At 33.1% G+C, this 19030-nt stretch overlaps 1 protein-coding gene across 3 annotated transcripts in view; it reads right to left on the reverse strand.

The window, feature by feature from the left end:
- Skic3 (SKI3 subunit of superkiller complex) overlaps positions 1–19030 on the reverse strand; it is a 96582-nt gene that overhangs the window by 10374 nt on the left and 67178 nt on the right. For all 3 annotated transcript variants that reach the window (XM_026385897.2, XM_026385895.2, XM_026385896.2), the window contains 4 exons: positions 17812–17940; positions 12708–12829; positions 10134–10292; positions 5941–6093 (listed from right to left, as the gene is read on the reverse strand). In XM_026385897.2, the coding sequence (XP_026241682.2) occupies positions 5941–6093; positions 10134–10292; positions 12708–12829; positions 17812–17940 (563 nt within the window). The remainder of the gene's footprint in view (positions 1–5940; positions 6094–10133; positions 10293–12707; positions 12830–17811; positions 17941–19030) is intronic.

Genomic DNA, 19030 nt, shown 5'->3' on the forward strand with positions numbered 1-19030 from the left:
GCCAGTCCACTCTCACACCTGGCATCACTCATTTCTAGACCTAACAAACTCAGAGTGCTGCTGATCCCATCTGACAATATTCTTCACTCCCTCCTCCCCGTACATAGCTATTCCTACCTACCTGGGGAGTTCATCCACCAATGACCACTCTCTCAGAAGCTAGCAGTCATTTTCCAAAACTCTGGCAACTCTCTTCTCTCTTAGCCTTACACTGAGGGCCATAGCCTCTGAAACCTGTGATAGTTACCAATCCATATGTATGTTTGAGGCCTACAGAGTCCTTTGTTCAAAAATAAAGGATTTTTAACAAAAATCCTCAGGGCCTCAAAAGAACACACCCCAAAGCAACTGTCTCTAGTTACACCCCTTCTTCACCTTAGTGTGTGTCTGGGAAAAAAACAGGAAGCAATAGCTCTAACCAAAGAAATTTCTTCATAAATCCTTTTCAATTCCACTCTTCTAATGCTTTTATATCTTCCTGTAGGTTAATCTTGTTTCAAAAATTGGTATCTTGATCTGATATCTCACTTTGGAATCCCAGAGCCAGTATTTTAGATAACCTTTAGTTTAGAACTGTTCACATATTATCACATATACTATAGTTGATCATAAAACAGTATTCATTCTCCTTACACTGCCAGCTGTTGACCACAGAAATATGGCATCACCTTCATTCCTTTATAATAACTCCTGAGTGTCAAATCTTTTAACAAGAACAAATTAGATTTGGCTAGTGCTTTAACATTTCTAAAGACATTAGTAAATGTTACTTCATTGGAAATTTACAACAATCCTACAGGGATGAAGTATATATTATCTCCAGTAGAATAAAACAAATGAAAAAGCTCTTGAATGGGCTGCAGGTTTCATAGGTAGTAACTGGTAGAAACAGAATAAAGGCTTTTACAGAAAACACTTTTGTGGTGGCAGTAGTGTGATAGGGGTCAGTATAAATGGGTATTACTGAACTCCAAGTAAATTTGCTTATCTATAAAATAAGGTTATTTTGACTATCAGAAAATTAGTGTGGAAAGCACTTATAATAGTGCCTAGCCCAGACTAAGTGCTATATGAATTACAGCAATGTTATTACTATAACAATTATTAATTTGTTTTATTCCAGGTCAGATTTAATTTCTTAGGCTTAAAAATAACTGAATAATATTTATAAATATTGTTACACTAAAAGAATGTTCACTTCTCTAGTTCACGCATTCAAAAGCATATTACAGGGGCTGGGGCTGTTGCTCAGTGGTAGAGCGCTTACCTCACACATGTGAGGCACTGGGTTTGATCCTCAGCACCACATAAAAATAAATAAGGATTTTTCTTTTAAACAGTATATTACAGACACTATGTGTGGCTTCCATAGTTTATCAGTTTTCCAAGGTATTAAAATCCTTTTAAAAATACAAATATGGACAAAAAAATAAAATTTGGGGTGATTTATAATTACTATTACCACTACTATTCCTTTAGACTTGAATCTCCTCAAATTTGATTGCATTATTCCCAAATCTCCATCATGTCAGGTTAGGCCCCAACTTCCTTAATAAGACTCCTATAGCGCAAGAATTAATATCAAGAATCAATAAATGGGATGAATTCAAACTAAAAAGCTTCTTCTCAGCAAAAGAAACAATCAGTAACGTGAATAGAGAGCCTACAATTTGGGAATAAATTTTTACCACATGCACATCAGATAGAGCACTAATCTCTAGGATATATAAAGAACTCAAAGAGCTAAACACCAAAAAAAAAAAAAAGAAATAATAATAATAATAACCCAATTAATAAATGGGCCAAGGAACTGAACAGACACTTCTCAGAAGATATACAATCAATTAACAAAAAAATGTTCAACATCTCTAGCAATTAGATAAATGCAAATCAAAACTACTCTAAGATTTATCTCACTCCAGTCAGAATGGCAGCTATTAAGAATACAAACAACAAGTGTTGATGAGGATGTAGGGGGGAAAGCACACTTATACATTGCTGGTGCAACTGCAAATCGGTGCATCGAATATGGAAAGCAATATGGAGAATCCTTGGAAAACTGGGAATGGAACCACCTTTTGACCCAGCTATCCCTCTCCTAAGTCTACACTCAAGGGACTTAAAAACAGCATACTGTAGGGACACAGCCCCATCAATGTTTATAGCAGCACAATTCACAATAGCTAAATAGATGCCCTTCAGTAGATGAATGGATAAAGAAAATGTGGTATACATACACAATGGAATATTACTCAGCATTAAAATAGAAATAAAATCATGGCATTTGCAGGTAAATGGATGGAGTTGGAGAATATAATGCTAAGTAAATTTAGCTAATCTCAAAAAAACAAATACTGAACGTTTTGTCTGATTTAAGGATGTTGATTCATAATGTGGTTGGGCGGGGGTATGGGAAGATTAGATGAACTCTAGATAGGGCAAAGAAAAGGAAAGGGATAAGAGGGGACATGGGGGTAGGAAAGACAGTGGAATAAGATATCATTGCTCGAAGTACATGTATGAAGACACGAATGGCGTGACTCTACTTTGTATACAACCAGAGATATGAAAAATTGTGCTCTGTATATGTAATATAAATTATAATGCATTCTTCTATCATATATAACAAATTAAAATTTAAAAAAGAAAAATGATTGTTTTACATAAAATCACAAGAGGAGTATCATGTATAGACTTTAAATACGTTGAGCTTTTGCATATTAATGTAAGCAAGATAAAATTAAGGTGAAGATAAAGAACAACATAACAACATTAAATTTTTTTACCATGTTATTAATTGTTCATACATTCAAAATGTATTTACTGGGGACTTCCTAATGTATAAGGCAGTGGTAAAGCAAGTAGGTAAGTATAAAACATGGCCTCTGACCTAAGGAGTTTTTGGATATAGTCCACAGTAATGGTGCCAAAGCTAAAACGATTCTCTATTTCTTATATTTCTTTGTCAAAATACCTAAAATAAATAAATCACATTCATATGATTACCAAGGTAAAAGCAAGAGTTAATTCAGGCCTATGAAAATCTCTTCTAACCACCTAAAATAGAAAAACTGAGAGTTTATCTTTTAATAACAAAAGTAATGTGCTAATAATAAAAAATTCAAACACTCTCAAAAGATATGAAAGTTATGCTCTGCCATCCTTTAAAATGACCAGTACTATTATCTAAAGTAATTGCCATTAATTACATTTCTTTATGTATCTTTCCACATAATTATATCTTTCTATGTGCTTCTGTTATATACATAAATGTACATGGTATATATATATATATATATATATATATATATATATATATCTCACAGATACAAACACTGAAATAGGATTGTATCACCATATTATTCTGCAGCTCAACTTTACCCCTAAACCCTTAAATATGTATCTTGAAGAACTGTCCCTACCAGCACATAAGAATTTCAGATTAATACATAAATTGTTATCAGAAAATGGGATATAAAGTCATAAGCTGCTACAAATTCCTCTTACAGAATTGATAAATATCCAGAATACATAAAGGGCCTAAATATCCAGAATACATAAAGAACTCAAAAAGCTTAACACACACACAAAACAAACAAACAACAACAACAAAAATAACACCCAAATAATCCAATCAATAAATGGGCAAAGGAACTAAGCAGACATTTCTCAAAGGAAGAAATATAAATGGCCAACAAATAAATATATTAAAAAATGTTCAACATCTCTTGCAATTAGGGAAATGCAAATCAACACTATACTGAGATTCCATCTTACTCCAGTTAGAATGGCACTCATCAAGAATACAAATATTAATAAATGCTGGCGAGGATGTGTGAAAAAAGTTACACTCATACAATATTGGTGGGACTACAAATTAGTACAATCACTTTAGAAATTGGTATGGAAATTCCTCAAAAGAATAGAAATAGAGCTATCATATGACCCAGCTATCCTACTCCTCAGTATTTACCTGAAAGTACTAAAATCAGCCTACTACAGTGATCCAGAAATGTTTATAGCAGCATAATTCATAATAGCCAAGTTATGGAGCCAGCCCAGGTGCCCTTGAAGAGATGAATGGATTAAGAAAATGTGTCATATATAAACAATGTAGTTTTACTCAGTCACAAAGAATGAAAGAATGACATTTGCTGATAAATAGATGGAAATGGAGAACATGATGCTAAACAAAACAAGACAAACTCAGAAAAATCAAGGGTCAAATGTTTTCTATCACACTGTAAAGAGAGCAAAATAAGGGGAAACAAGGTGGACTTCAAAAAAAAAAAGGAAGATTAGTAGAGTCAAAGGAGATTGAGGAGGGAGGAAGGATGGAAAAGAGGAGGAAATGCAGAATTGATTTGACAAAATTAAGCTATGTACATGTATAACTATACCACAGTGTATTCCACCTTTATTTATATCTATAAAGTGCCAATTTAAAAAAATAAATAGGAAGACTAGTAAAGTTGAGGAAGGGAATAAGGAGAGGAGGATGGGAGGGAAAGAGGAGTATTGGAGACTGAAATGGAGCAAATTAAATTCCATGCACATATGATAACATTAAAATGAACCCAAATATTATGTGTCAGTATAATGCACTAAAATAAAAACATTTAAAAAAATTTACAGAAAAGTTGTAGAAATAGTACAGACAGTTGCTGTGAAACTCTTACCCAGTTTCTCCTAGCATTAACATATTTCATTATATGGTATATTAGTCAAAACTTAGGAAATCAACATTAGCATATCATGATTAACTAAATTTCAGAATTCATATGTATTTCTTAATGTTGAGTTTTCAGAGTTCTTCATGTATTCTGGGTATAAGTCTCTTATCAGATATATCATTTACAAATCTCCCAGTTTCTACCTTGTCTTTTCATTCTCTTATCTCTATTGCTCTTATTTTTTTAAATGTCAGCAAAAGTTATGTGGGTGGTGCTATTCTTGTTTCATTTTTTAAATTTCTCTTTGATGAATGTAAAGTTTTTAAATAACAGCAAAATATTTAAAATGAAAGAGTAGAATTGAGAAATGCCTAAAATGTTAAATTATTGTCATTTTTGTCACAGATGAATAGCTGAATTTAATTCCAATTTAGATCAACCAAGAAACAAAAATGTATATTCTGCTAATTCAAATTTTAAATTTTTCAAAAAATTATTTAGTTATTTTAACTTTTTATTTTTATTTTTTTTACTTAAACATGACAGCAGAATATACTTTGTCATACATGGAGTATACATACATACATGGAATATAACTTGCCATTCTTGTGGTTGTACATGATGTGGAGTTACATGGCTGTGTATTCATATGTGAACATAGGAAACTAATGTCCAATTCATTCTACTGTCTTTCCTATTCCCACCCCCTCTCTTCCCTTCATTCCCCTTTGTCTAAACCAGAGTACTTTTCCCCCCTCCCCCACCCCTTATAGTGTGTTAGCATCTGTATCAGAGGGTATTCAGCCTTTGGTTTGGGGGGATTGGCTTATTTCACTTAGCATGATAGCTTCCAGTTTCATCCATTTACTGGCAAATGCCATATTTTCATTCTTATCTATGGCTGAATAATATTCCATTGTGTATATATGCCACATGTTCTTTATCCATTCGTTTCAACTTCAAAATTTTTCATCTTAGTTTTTCTCCCAAATTGTAGCCTATATAGATTTATGTTACTGTTTTGTCTCAAGAGATGTGAAAATACAAAGTCTATCAAGAGATCACAATAGAAGACAATGAAACAATAGGAACTCCATGAAATAAACCCCAGCAAAAGTTATGTGGGTGATATCATTTTTGTTTCATTTTTAAAATTTCTTTTTGATGAATATAAAGTTTTTGAAGTGCTTTAAAGAAGGATAAAAAATGAAATAAAAAAGGATAAAAGAATCAAGTTTTTAATCACATAACTATAACATGATCTTACCATACAGATTTCTAAGGCAAGCAATGCTAGTTTCAATAGACTTGAGAGTTTCCCACTCCAGCTTCCCTGTTGGGATGCTACTTGTAGACTCTTTCTGTAACACATTTCTGCAGCACCCATCATTCCTTGAGACTGATACACCTGTGCCAACCACTAAAGAACAGAAAAGGAGAAGGATGAAGAGAATTTTAGTTTAATACACTGTCTGGTTCCCCATTCCCAATAAACTGAATAATTGATGAAGTTAAACTTTTTTATTATTATTATTATCAGCAAATTCTGTGCCCAAAAGACAAAAACTACAGGTCAAGAAAGGAATATACTGCCAATTCTATCAGTAACAGCTTACTAGCTATACCTACTTTAAAGTATAAAATCCAAGATGGCAAGTCAGGAATAAAATTAAAATAAAATGTAAAAACTGATCTATCATGTAAATACTACCAAAAGAAAGTCTGTACAGCTGAATTAATAACCAAAATAGACTTTACAACAGAAAATAGTAAGAAATAAGGTAGAATATTTCATAATGATAATGAGGCAGGGGATGTAAAGATTGGGTCACAAAGATGGGGCTGACTCAGGAGAAAATAAAATTTTAATACCTTCAGGACACTTCCCCTTCCACCACCTGCTGTCAAGGACACCTGGCTCCAGGGATTTGTTCCTCCATAAAAAGGACTGTTAATGAATGCCTCCTGGGCCACTCCCTTCCTGTCTGGACCCCTGGGCAGCTAAGTTCCCACCCTTGGATCACTCCACCTTTGGTCTACCTTTTGGCCACTAATCATGACACAGGATAGGAGGAGGGGAGAGCATGAGAACAAACGAAATCTAAAAAGTATAAAAGGGGCAGGACACCCAGCTCTGGGGCCCCTTCTCTGCAGAGAAGTCTATATCTGCTTTATCCTTCAAATAAAACTTGCTTTCTATGCTTGCCTGGGCATTTCTCAGGTGTTCAATGTTCAATATTCCTGGAAAATGGAACTTGGACCTGATTCTCATCACCAGCATCAAGAAAAGTCCATTTAAAATAAACACTTCTACATTTGTATATATCCAATAACACAGAATTCATAAAACAAAAGTTGGCAGAAATGAAAAGTAGACAAATTCAGAATCATAGGAGATTTTTAACACATTATCTCAGCAATGATAAATAAATAAATAAACAGATTCCGTAAGGAGAAAGAAGACTGAAACAAATAATTAAATTTAAATTACATATTTAAAAGACTACATTCAATGACTATAGAAGATACATTCTTTCCAAGTGCACATACAATATTTATCAAGTGATCAAATGCTGGATCATAAAGCAAACTTCAACAAATTTCAAAAGACTAAAAATCAGACAAAGTATATTCTGATTAAGTAGAATTGAACTTGAAATTGGTAACATAAACATATATAGAAAATCCCCCATGTTAGATATTCTTCAAAATACTTCATATAAAAAATATCAGTTAAAGAAACCCCAGTGGAAATTAAGAAAAAATTTGAAATGAATGACAATGAAAGCACTATATAAAATCTTATGGGGTACATATGAGAACAAGTATATCTTGAGAAGCTAGAGGTGGGGAAAAAACTAATTAAACACAAAGAAAGTACAGCAAAGAAAATAACAGAGAAAAAATATTAATATGTAGAAAATATAATGAAAAAGCCAGGTGTAGCAGTGCACACCCGTAATCCCAGCCACTAGGGAATCTTGAAGCAATATCACAAGTTTGAGGCCAGCCTGAGTAACGCAGTAAGACCTTGCCTCAAAATAAAATCAAAAGGGTTAGAGAGGTAGCTCAGTGGTAGACTGTGGGGAGCCACTCTGAATGATTCATGCCTTCCATCCTGAAGTAGAGAGGCTTTGACCAGTTACTACATCTTGTAGTAACCTGGACATTGCCCCAGTCCAGTAAGTTTGAGGGCATGTCTTCAGACGCAAGATGAGCTACATTCACCTATTCCTTTGTAATATTACCCCTTTGCCCTGTTTGGGATAGACTGTTTCATGGAAACTCCCTTTGTGTGTCCCCTTCTCTTGCTCTGCCTTTGGGTGTGGCCTTCCTAGATGTCAGTCAACAGCAGACATCACCAGGCTAGACTCAACACCTTGAAACCTGACTTCTTGCCTCATTTGAATGATATCTCTCGCTTCCTCAATAAAAGGGTTCAGCAAGTACTCTCTGTCTGTTTCTGCAGACCCTTAAGGTCAGAGGATCCATCCCAGGACCCCAAAGAAAAAGGTATCTCTCTCTCTTGTGTGGTTATTTCATGCAGCCCAGTTCATCTGGAGTGGTCCTGAGTGTTTAGTCATGAGGAACGGGACAGTAGAGGACAATGAACAAATTAATGCCAATAAATTTGACATTGAAATGCAACGGAAAAACTATGCAACTCACCAATGTTAATGAAACATGACATCTCTATATATAGATGCCTATGTATATTAAAGAAATTTAGCCTATAATTAAAAAATTTCTCATAAACCAAATTCCTGGCCTAAATGGCCTCAATGGTGAATCATTCTGTAAAGAAACAAATAATACTCATGTATAAATGCTTTCACAAAATAAAAACATAGATACCAATACATAATAATGACCTTATGGAAATGAAAAGTTACAGGTCCACTTCTCTTATGAATGTAAGTATGAAAATTCTAAACAAGATATTAGCAAAATGATGGCAGCAATGTATAAAAAGCATAACATCATTATCACATAGGGCTAATTCTAAGAAGGTAAGGTTGCTTAACATTTGGAAATCAATGTAATCCATCACATCAATAGGATTTTTGAAAAGGTCATTCTATCAAATGTCAAAAAAGCATTTAATAAAATTCCATATCATTAAAAAATAAACCTCTCAACAAATTCAGAATAGAGAACTTCTTTAATCTGATTTTAAAAAATCTATAAAAACCTGTAGCAAACACCATACTGAATAATGAAATGGTAAATAATTTCTACCCTAAGGTAAGAATAAGACAAGAATATCATCACTACTTTTATTTAATATTGTATTAGAGGTTCTAGACAGTACAATAATGCAAGAAAAAAATCAATGTGTAAATATTGGGAAGAAAAAAGTAAAACATTATTTACAAAACACATTCATTTTGTTTGTACAAAATCCAAAACCATTCCAAAGAATAAGTGAATTTAGCAAGGTACTAGAGTTAATATAGGAAAAAAAAATTACTGAATTTCTAAATGTGTGGAGCTAACATATAAGAAAAAGCACCTTATAATGAACGAGAAAAGCAATAAAAAGTGCAAAAAACCTGTAGGTTATATGTTTTAAATCACTGCAAAGAGAAATATCAAACAATTAAACTGAGAAATATACCACATTCACCAATAGAAAAAAAAAATCAACAGAGTGTTACTGTGTCAATTCTCCCCAAATTGAGAGGCTGAGGCAAGAGGATTACAAATTCAAAGCCAGCATCAGCAAACTCAAGGCGCTAAACAACTCAATGAGACCCCGTCTCTAAATAAAATACAAAATAGGGCTGGGAATATGGCTCAGTGGTAGAGTGCTCCTGTGTTCAATCCCAAAACAAAACAAAATAAATCTGTACCCAAAAGTCTCTGTTTCTCTGGGGCACAGAAAGAAACAAAAACTAAACTAAATGATTAATGTTTTTGAATATTATTATCAATAAGAAAAAAAGGCATAGTGATTATTGTGTATGTGACCATGGGTAATCAGAGACAGCTGAAAGAGCAAATAATCTATTGATGTAAGCATCAATCCTGAAAATTTCTATCTCCAAAAGCAGTAAGTACCTATTAACATATTGGATATGGGTTACCTGTAAAGTAGCCAGGGGAAAAACTACACATATCCTTTCTAAAGACAGAGTTAAGAAAGTACCAATATTATAGAAATATTTAGAACACATCTTTACCTCTCCTGCATTAGCCCCATGTAAAAGATAGTGTCTTTACCATTGTTTGAAGTTGAGAAAATTTATAATCATAATTAAGAAAGTTTTGAAGCATTATAGTAACAAGATATTAAATTAGTATTTAAGTCCCTTGGTTTTCTAGTCATAATACTATTTACATCTTGAGATTACCACGTATGTTTAAAAGACTTAAATTAAAAAGGGGTATATCCCTAACTTCAACTAGTTTCATGAAGCATTTAAATTTAGAACTCATGTAAGAAAGTAGAGAACTTACCTGCCAAGCTGGAACAGAAGTTGAGTTGGACATGACTGTTTTTTGAAGTTCGTCAAGTACTGCATCTGGGAGTGGCTTTTGTGACTCCAGGAGTGATTTACACTGAACTTGTCTCAAAAGTAATATAATAGCTGGCTGATCCGGGTTATTTTTTAAATTCTAAAAATTAAACCACAAATAGCAATACATCATGTAGGCTATTAAGTGATGTAAGTACAAGGAAATTAAGCTATGCTCCATGTTGGGGGGAATTTTTCTTAATTTAAAACTCTTCTTATAGAATAATCAATTGCAAAAGCTAAATAAATATGTTGAACACAGTGGTGTACACCTGTAATCCCAGCAACTCAGGAGGCAGGAAAATCACAAGTTCAGCCTCAGCAACTTAAGAGAGACTCTTTCAAAATAAAAGGGACTGGAAATGTAGCTCAGTGGTAAGGTGCTCCTGCATTCAATTCCCAGTACCAAAATAAATAAATAAATAGATAGATAGATAGATAAACAAACTAGTTTAGGAATATCAAACCCTGTATTTTTAATGCATTTTTAAAATATCAGAGCTTTACACTTATACATAGTAGTTGGGTTCATCCTGACAAACTCATGCATACATGAAAATCACTTTCAGTTCATGATTCCCCGATTCCCTTCTCTCTGTCCTTCCCATCTCCTTCCCCTACTCTACTAGACTTCCTTTCAGTTATCTCTTAATTTATTTTTGATTGGTCAAAACTTACATTTAAATAATCTTTAAGTAACGTGATATGCCATTTATTTGAGATTTTATATGTCCTTTCGACTAGATTTTTCTCAGGAAATATCCTGAAAAATTTAAGTTCTAAATGAAAATAACCTAACTAAGTAAATATAAAATTAAGAGCGAAGGCTATCACCATTCCACTGGAATAAACTATACCATATAAGAAGAGGCAAAATTGTGCTTCTTTCTCAAACTACAATGACCACTACATTCCTTTCTTCTAGGCACAGACTTCTTAATCATTGGTAGTAAAAGAAATAGCCCCTTTCCATATTTTCCTGAGCTATTATTTATACACTAACATATAGAAATAAGAGTTTGAAGGTTCCTAGCACAAAAAAATGATAATATTTGAGGAGATGAGAATATTAGTTATCCTGATTTGGTTATAACTATATTTATTTATTTTTATTTATATATATTTTTATATATTTTGAATTATAATACAGTACTCTGTAAATAAATATAAATATTATGTTAGTTAAGAAACTGCAAACCTGACCCTGAAGGTGAAACATTAACCTACTATTTAAAAAAAAAAAAAAAAACAACAAACAAAAGAATGAACTGGCCTTCAAGAACATGCTTATCTATTTTTTTATTCATTAGTTCATAGTCAGACATATTTATAAAATGTAGCTGGATTGCTTTCTTCTAAGTAAGAGATGGGAACGATAAAATGCCAAGAAAAGGTTCATACATCATTTTTTTTATAGATCCCTTTTTTTAGTATGTTTTTAGTTGTCAATGGACCTTTATTTTATTTTATTTATATGCGGTGATGGGAACTGAACCTAGTGCCTCACATATGCTAGGCAATCTCTCTATCACTGAGCCACAACCCCAGCCACCATATATCATTCTTGATTCTATGAGAGCACAAGGCTACTTTTAGTTCATGCTGAATAAACACTCCTGGTGTAACAGCCCATCCTGAACTTATCTCAGATGGAATTCCTTACATGAAGAAGAAAAATGTAATTACTCTGCTTCTCAGAAGGTTAGCAAGTCCATTTTTCTTTCTCTGTAAAATTTAAAACTATTCTTTCAAAAACCTCATTTCAAAAAACAACACAATATCCCTGGCAAGCATTCATGAAACAATGTTTCCAAGAAAAAACATGTTTAAAACTCTGAACTACTAATTTTTATTTCTGAGTAGATTTATTAATTCATTCATTCAGTAAATATTTATCAGATCCCTATTATGTGCTAGGCAAAATGCTAAGAATTTACTCACAGAGCCTCCAAGTTGATAGCCCTATAATCCTGACATGTAAAACATTACTTGTGAGGGATTAGTTCCAGTTCCCATTCATCAATTTTCATGCTATGTGGCTCAGAACTTGGAAAAATGGAAGAAAAATGAAGGGATCCTGAAAAACACAACATTCTGAAGGGAACAATCAAAAATCAAAGGAAAACAGTGCCTTGTTAATGGTACCCAAAAACTAAAATAAAAAAGGTTTTTTAAGAGCTGGAGTCCTAGAGTCAAATATGAGTTCAAACTGCAGCACTATTTTTAGCTGTGAACCCCTGTGCTTACTTTCTTTAAGCCTTAATTTTCTCACTTGTAAAAATGTTTATTATATAAATACCTACATCACAGGATTGTTGCAAAACTCAAATACAAAATGTTAAATGCAGAGATTGACTTGTAGCAAGAAATCAATAAATTCTGAATGTTATCATCATAATCACCACCACTATATGCTCTTTAAATAACACACATTCCATTTTTGAAGCTATTTTTAAGTTTAAAAAAAGAGTAAAATAAGAATCCACAAGTTCAATGCATAATTATATAATAATACCTTTGTGCAGAGAGCTTCAGCTTCAGATACTCTTCCTGTGTCTATCAGACCAGTGACAGCTTGTGAGAGAGACCACCTTTCAAGAGATTGGTTATAATTTTCAAGAAATTCCTTGCCCTTAACTGTAAACAAAAAATATAACTGTTACTTTCTTCTGTAATTTATAATACATCCTCAAGGGAATAAATAGTTGCAGAAAGTACTACGTATATAAAATTTTTAAAACTTACATATAGTAGTGAAATACCATAGATTATGCTGACATGAGACAAGTTTTTGAAAAGTTTCATGGCACAAGTATTTATGGCTAAATAACTTGAGGCCACATTATTATGATCCAAACAAAAAAATCACTGTATCCACAGAAACAGGGAATTCACTGAAAATATTTAAAGATTTACTGCAATATAATTAAAGTAAAATAAAGTGCATATATTCAAACTATACCATTTGGAAAGTTCTAACATAATTATATGTTAGTGAACTATTATCAAATTAAGATAATGAACATACTCAATATTATCAAAAATTTCCCCCTGTCCCTTTTGTAATCATTTATTTCTCCAGATCATCCAATTTCACCTTAACCTTCTCTCTGTCCCCAGGCAACTCCTCATTTATTTTCTGTCACAATACGCTTTTTACAAAATGTCACATAAATGAAATCACACAGTATATAGTATACACTTTGGCATTTTCACAGGTGATAATATGGTAAATTACATTCATTTTCAAATTCAAGAACAAGCCCCACTTGATCATTTGCATGTGTTGTTGGATTTGAATTGTTGAAGTTCTAGTATGAACTTCTCCATCTACATTTGTGAGTAATGTTGTTCTGTAGTTTTCTTGTAATGCCTTTGTCTGGTTTTGGTATTAGAATAATGCGAGCCTCATAGAAAGTATTATAAAAAGTTACCATCTCTCTGATTTTCTGGAAGAATTTGTGTGGAATTGGTATTGCCTCTTTCTTAAACGCTTAGTAGTATTTTAAGTGAAATCCATCTGGACCTAGAATTTTCTTTGTGAGATTTTCAATGTCCTTAATAGATATATAGCTATTCAATTTATTTATTCTTGAGCAAGTTTTATGTCTTTTAAGGAATTTGTTCACTTTCCCTTAAGTCATCAAATGTCATGGCATAAAGATGCTCAAGGTGCTTATTCACCTTTTTTATTATTCTACTTGTATCTTAACAATTTCTAGATCTTATTCACATTCGTGACATGGGCACAGTCCATCTTCTTTTTCCTGATCCATCTGGCTAAAGGTTTATTGATGTTATTGTGATTTACAAAGAATTCATTTTTTTCATTAATTTTCTGTTTGATTTCAACTCTTTATTTTTTCCTGTTTACTTTGGATTTAATTTCCTATTCCTTTTTCTAGATTTTTAGTTTGTTTGTTTATTTATTTTAATTAGGTATATATGACAGCAGAATTCATTTTGATTCATTGTACACAACTGCAGCACAACTTCTCATTTCTTTGATTGTACATGATGTTGTGTCACACCATATGTGCAATTGTACGTGTACCTAAGGTAATAATGTCCATCTCATTCCACCATCTTTCCTGCCCCCATACCTCCTTCCCCTTTGCCCAAAGTTCTTCCATTTTTCCCATTCCCCCCCTCCATTATGGATCACCATCCACTAGATTTTAAGGTAGAAACTGAGATCACTGATGTCAAGAAAGTGCTTCTCCTTTTTTTACTATAGACACTTAATGTTAAAATTTTCCATTTGTGTAGTGCTTTGCAATTCTGCATAATTTTGATATGCTGTGTTTATTTTCATTTCAAAATATTCTTCTAATTTCCATTTGACTTGTTCTTGGATCTAGATTATGTAGAAATATGTTATTTAGTTTCCAAGTATTTGAGAACTTTCCAGTTTATTTCTAATTTAATTCCAGTTTATTAAGATAGCATACTTTATATAATCTGAACACTTTTAAATTTATTGAGGCCTGTTTTATAGTCCATAATATGATTTATTTGGGTATATGTTCAGTGTGCACTTGAAGGGTACATTTAACTGTCAGAAGAAATAGATCAATAAAAGTGCAATAATAATGTCAGTTAGGTCAAGTTAGTTGACAGTGTTTTTCAAGTCTTTAATACCTCTTTACTGATTTTTTGTTTAACTGTTTTCTCAGTTATCAATCCATGCAAAACAATGCTCTTTGTGAGAGGGGAAACAAATAAGATGAGCCCCAGTAGAGCCCAAAAAACTCCCTAAATAGAAGAGATGAACTGGGAAAACCAGGAAAGAGTTCTAGAGCATAGTACTAGGGAGAAGACAGCTGCAAAAAGAGTTCCAGAAATCCACAAAAGGACTCCTTAATTATTTAGCTCACAACTGATCAGCACAACTGTGGGGAAACTACCTGAGGCCAGGAAAAAAAAAAAGAAAAAACATCAAAAGGAGGAATAAGAATCTTCAGAGTTTACAGAAGACTAGAAATAGTTTGTTAATTAACAAAATACAAATCTTACCCTGAAAGGCAACACATTAAACCACTATCTCCCATAAAGAAAAATTAGAATGAATTGGCATCTTGAAAATACTGAATCTTCTGATCCATTAATATTTGTGTACTTCATTTCTCTCAGCAGTATTTTGTACTTGTTAGTATATGAGACTTACACATATTTTGTTAAAGTTATCTCTACATATTTAATATTTTATATGCTATAAGGATATATTTTTATAAGGAGTATAAGTAGCTTATTTTATATTTTATTTTAGTTGTAGATTAACACAATATCTTTATTTATTCATTTAATGTGGTGCTGAGGATCGAACCCAGTGCTTCACGCATGTGAGACAAGTGCCCCACCACTGAGCCACAACCACAGCCCTAAGTAGCTTATTTTAATGGCAACTTTTGGTTCCTGGTATATAATCATACTATCAATTTTGCTATGTTGAACTTGCATCCTGTAAACACACTGAGCTTAATTCTTGATTCTAGTGGCTTTTTTTTGGTAATTTCCTAAACTGCTTCTATGTACATAATCATATCTGCAAATAAAAACAGCTTTAATTTCAAAGACAAAGAAACTTTCTATGTATACGTATATGGAAGGAGATGCATACGCATGCATGAATTTATGTATGTATCTCTGTTTTAGGGTATAATCTCTGTGTTTCAGAGAAATAGGAAAATAGGTCATTTTTCCTTCCCAATGACTGAGAAGTTGGTGCCTAGAAGAAAGGTAGGTAGTGAACATCTTTGATAAAAGTTTGAGAAAGAAACACAATTATACTCTTCTTTTTTTACATACATTATTTACTTATTTATTTTTATGTGGTGCTGAGGATTGAACCCAGTGTCTCACACATGCTAGGTAAGCACTCTACCACTAAGCTACGACCCCAGTCCCATACCTCTTTTTATAGTTTGTTCCAATGGAACAGTGATAGTCTTCACTCTTAATTTTATATTTTCTTAGTTCGGTTATTTACATTCAGAACCTAAATTTTTCAGAATATTAATTGAGAAAACCCAAGTCAAAAGGACATGTTAAATCCTAAATAAATAACTTACATACCACAATAACAGTATTGCTTACATTAAAGATTATTTAAATATCGGGTTTGATATTCCCAAGCTCATAAGTCTTTTTGTTTGCTTAGTTTTTGCAGATAATAATTGTTCAAAATAATGATAGTGCTGAGCATGGTAGTGAGTATCAGTAATCCCAATAGTTCAAGGAGCTGAGGTAGCAGAATTATGAGTTCAAAGTCAGCCTCAGCAACTTAGTAAGGTCTTCAGCAACTTAGAGAGACTATGTCTCAAAATAAAACATGTGGATAAGTGATTAAGCACTCCTGGGTTCAATCCCTGGTACCAAAAAAAAAAAGATAGCAATAATTTCATAAGTTATGTATGCTTAAGTGCATGTGTGTATGAATGCTGATAAATGCTCATGTATAAGAAAAATGAGTGACAACAGGGATATAAGGGACAGGAGAGAGAAATTAGGATATTTTATTATATGGTTCTCATACTACCCATGAAGTGGTACAGTGTTATTTGAAAGTGGTCTTAGATTAGTTTTAAGCATACATTGCAAACTCCAGGGTAATAACTTAATATATATAAATAAAAAATTAAAGAAGTATAACTGATAAGCTAAAAATGGGGACAAAATGGAATCACATAAAGTGAAGAATTAAAACTAAAAGAAAAAAAAAAAAAAAAAACTGTGGAAGACAAGGCCAGGTGTGGTAGCACATACCTGTAAATTCTAGCTACTCAGGAGACTGATGCAGGAGAATTATAAGTTCAAGGTCAGCCTGGGCAACTTAGTGAGACTGTATCATATTTTTGACTTATACTTTAAGTTCACTTTATTAAAATACTTCAATCTTACAATGCCACTAAAGAAGGACCTACTTTTTAAAAATTTGCCCTGGTAGTCCCTAAGAGACAGGCAGTAATGATCTTTAACATTTACCAAAAAAATAACTGATAATCTAAAATTAATTTAGTGAAAAACTATTGTCCCAAGACAAAAAAGTAGGTTATGCTATTATATAAGATGCTAATTATAGATCACTTTCAATGAACAGATCTGCAGAATTATAAGTGATATTGAGGAAATTAACAGCTACTCTGGCCAATATCCCCAGGAAGAATCAGAGAACACTTTTAGAGCTGGTTTCAGTAAAGACTTCCAAGTCACCTGAATCCCCAAACACTGGCTAAGTCTCAAAACAGGTAAATGCTATACAACAAAGACTCAGCTTCCAGATATAATGGACTTTAAAGCTATTTAGAAAAGTACAGTACACTCATCACATTTCTGTACAGCTAAAACCGTGATTTTTTTTTTTTTTTTTGTAGTTGTTGCTGGACAGAATGCCTTTACTTCATTTGTTTATTTTTATGTGGTACTGAGGATCAAACCCAGTACCTCATGCATGCTAGGCAAGTGCTCTGCCACTGAGCTACAGTTCCAGCCTAACAACCATGAATTCTTTAATGAACACATTTTATAACAATATATGCTCAGTTATTTGTGTTCCTGATTTAATCATTTGAGGAACCTGAATTAAATCATGTATTTTTAAAATGCTTCTTTAAACTTACTTGAAGCAGAAACAGCAGATAACAGTGCCAAGTATAAATCCATCCTCTTTGGCTGAGTGTTGTTCACTAGAGCCAGCTTATCATCAGCATGACAGGCTGCCATCAGTCCAGCCCAGACAGCAGGGTCACCTAAATACAGGAAACATAGTTAAAAGGATTGTTAATAACATTATGTCAAAAAGCTATCAAAACTTAGAGTAAGAATTCTAAGTAGCACCTCCCCCCAATAAAAATCAACTATATACTCAGAAAAATTCACTTCCTTAAACAAAAACTAAATTGTTTTCAGAAAACAGATTACTACACTGGTGGTACACTCCTGTAATCCCAGTGACTTGGGAAGCTGAAGCAAGAGGATTACAAATTCAAACCCAGCTTCAACGATTCATCGAGACCCCATTTCTAAATAAAATATAAAAAAAGGGCTGGGGATGTGGCTCAGTGGTTAAGTGCCCCTGGGTTCAATCCCTGGTACTAAAAATAAATAAGTAAATAAAGATTCCTGCCCCCCCCCAGAACATTAGAGGAGGAAAAATATCTTATCATGCTCTTCTTCAAAAGCTGGTCAACTCAGATACCTAGAGTGAAGTGTGTGGAAGGGGCAATTTCATTCCCTTTCACTAGACACCAAGGACAAGCTCAGATAGATGCTCCTTTTTATCACTCAGGATAAACAAGATTACACAGATTTTAAGTTCTTTTTTTCTTTTTTTTTTAACAGGGAGAGAGAGAGAGAGAGAGAGAGAGAAAGAGGGAGAGAGAGAGAGAGAAAGAGGGAGGGAGGGTGGGAATTTTAATATTTGTTTATTTATTTATTTATTTTTAGTTTTCGGCTGCACACATGCCTGGCGAGCGCACTACCGCTTGAGCCACATCCCCAGCCCAGATTTTAAGTTCTTAGGAAAGGATGAGACAAAGCAAAGGCTAACATTTTATTTCTTCTCTACCAAGAAGGCATGACAGACACTCCATCATTACAAATAAAGCATTTATACACTTATGTATCACTTCATTCATCTGATCTTTTCTTCCTTCTCACTTGGACAGCAGCTTCAGGTGAGAGGGGACACCTGATAGTGAGTTGAAGAGGTGATAACAGAAAGAGATTAGATGTATAAACTCTGTTTAAGAAAATTAGTTGTGAAAAGAAACAGTTGAAAGAAGATTTGGAACTTAGGTTTTTTTGTTTGTTTTTTAAATTTGTTTGGTCTTTTACTAT

The sequence above is a fragment of the Urocitellus parryii genome, chromosome 1 (genome assembly GCF_045843805.1).
Source record: "Urocitellus parryii isolate mUroPar1 chromosome 1, mUroPar1.hap1, whole genome shotgun sequence".
NCBI classification, from domain to species: domain Eukaryota; kingdom Metazoa; phylum Chordata; class Mammalia; order Rodentia; family Sciuridae; genus Urocitellus; species Urocitellus parryii.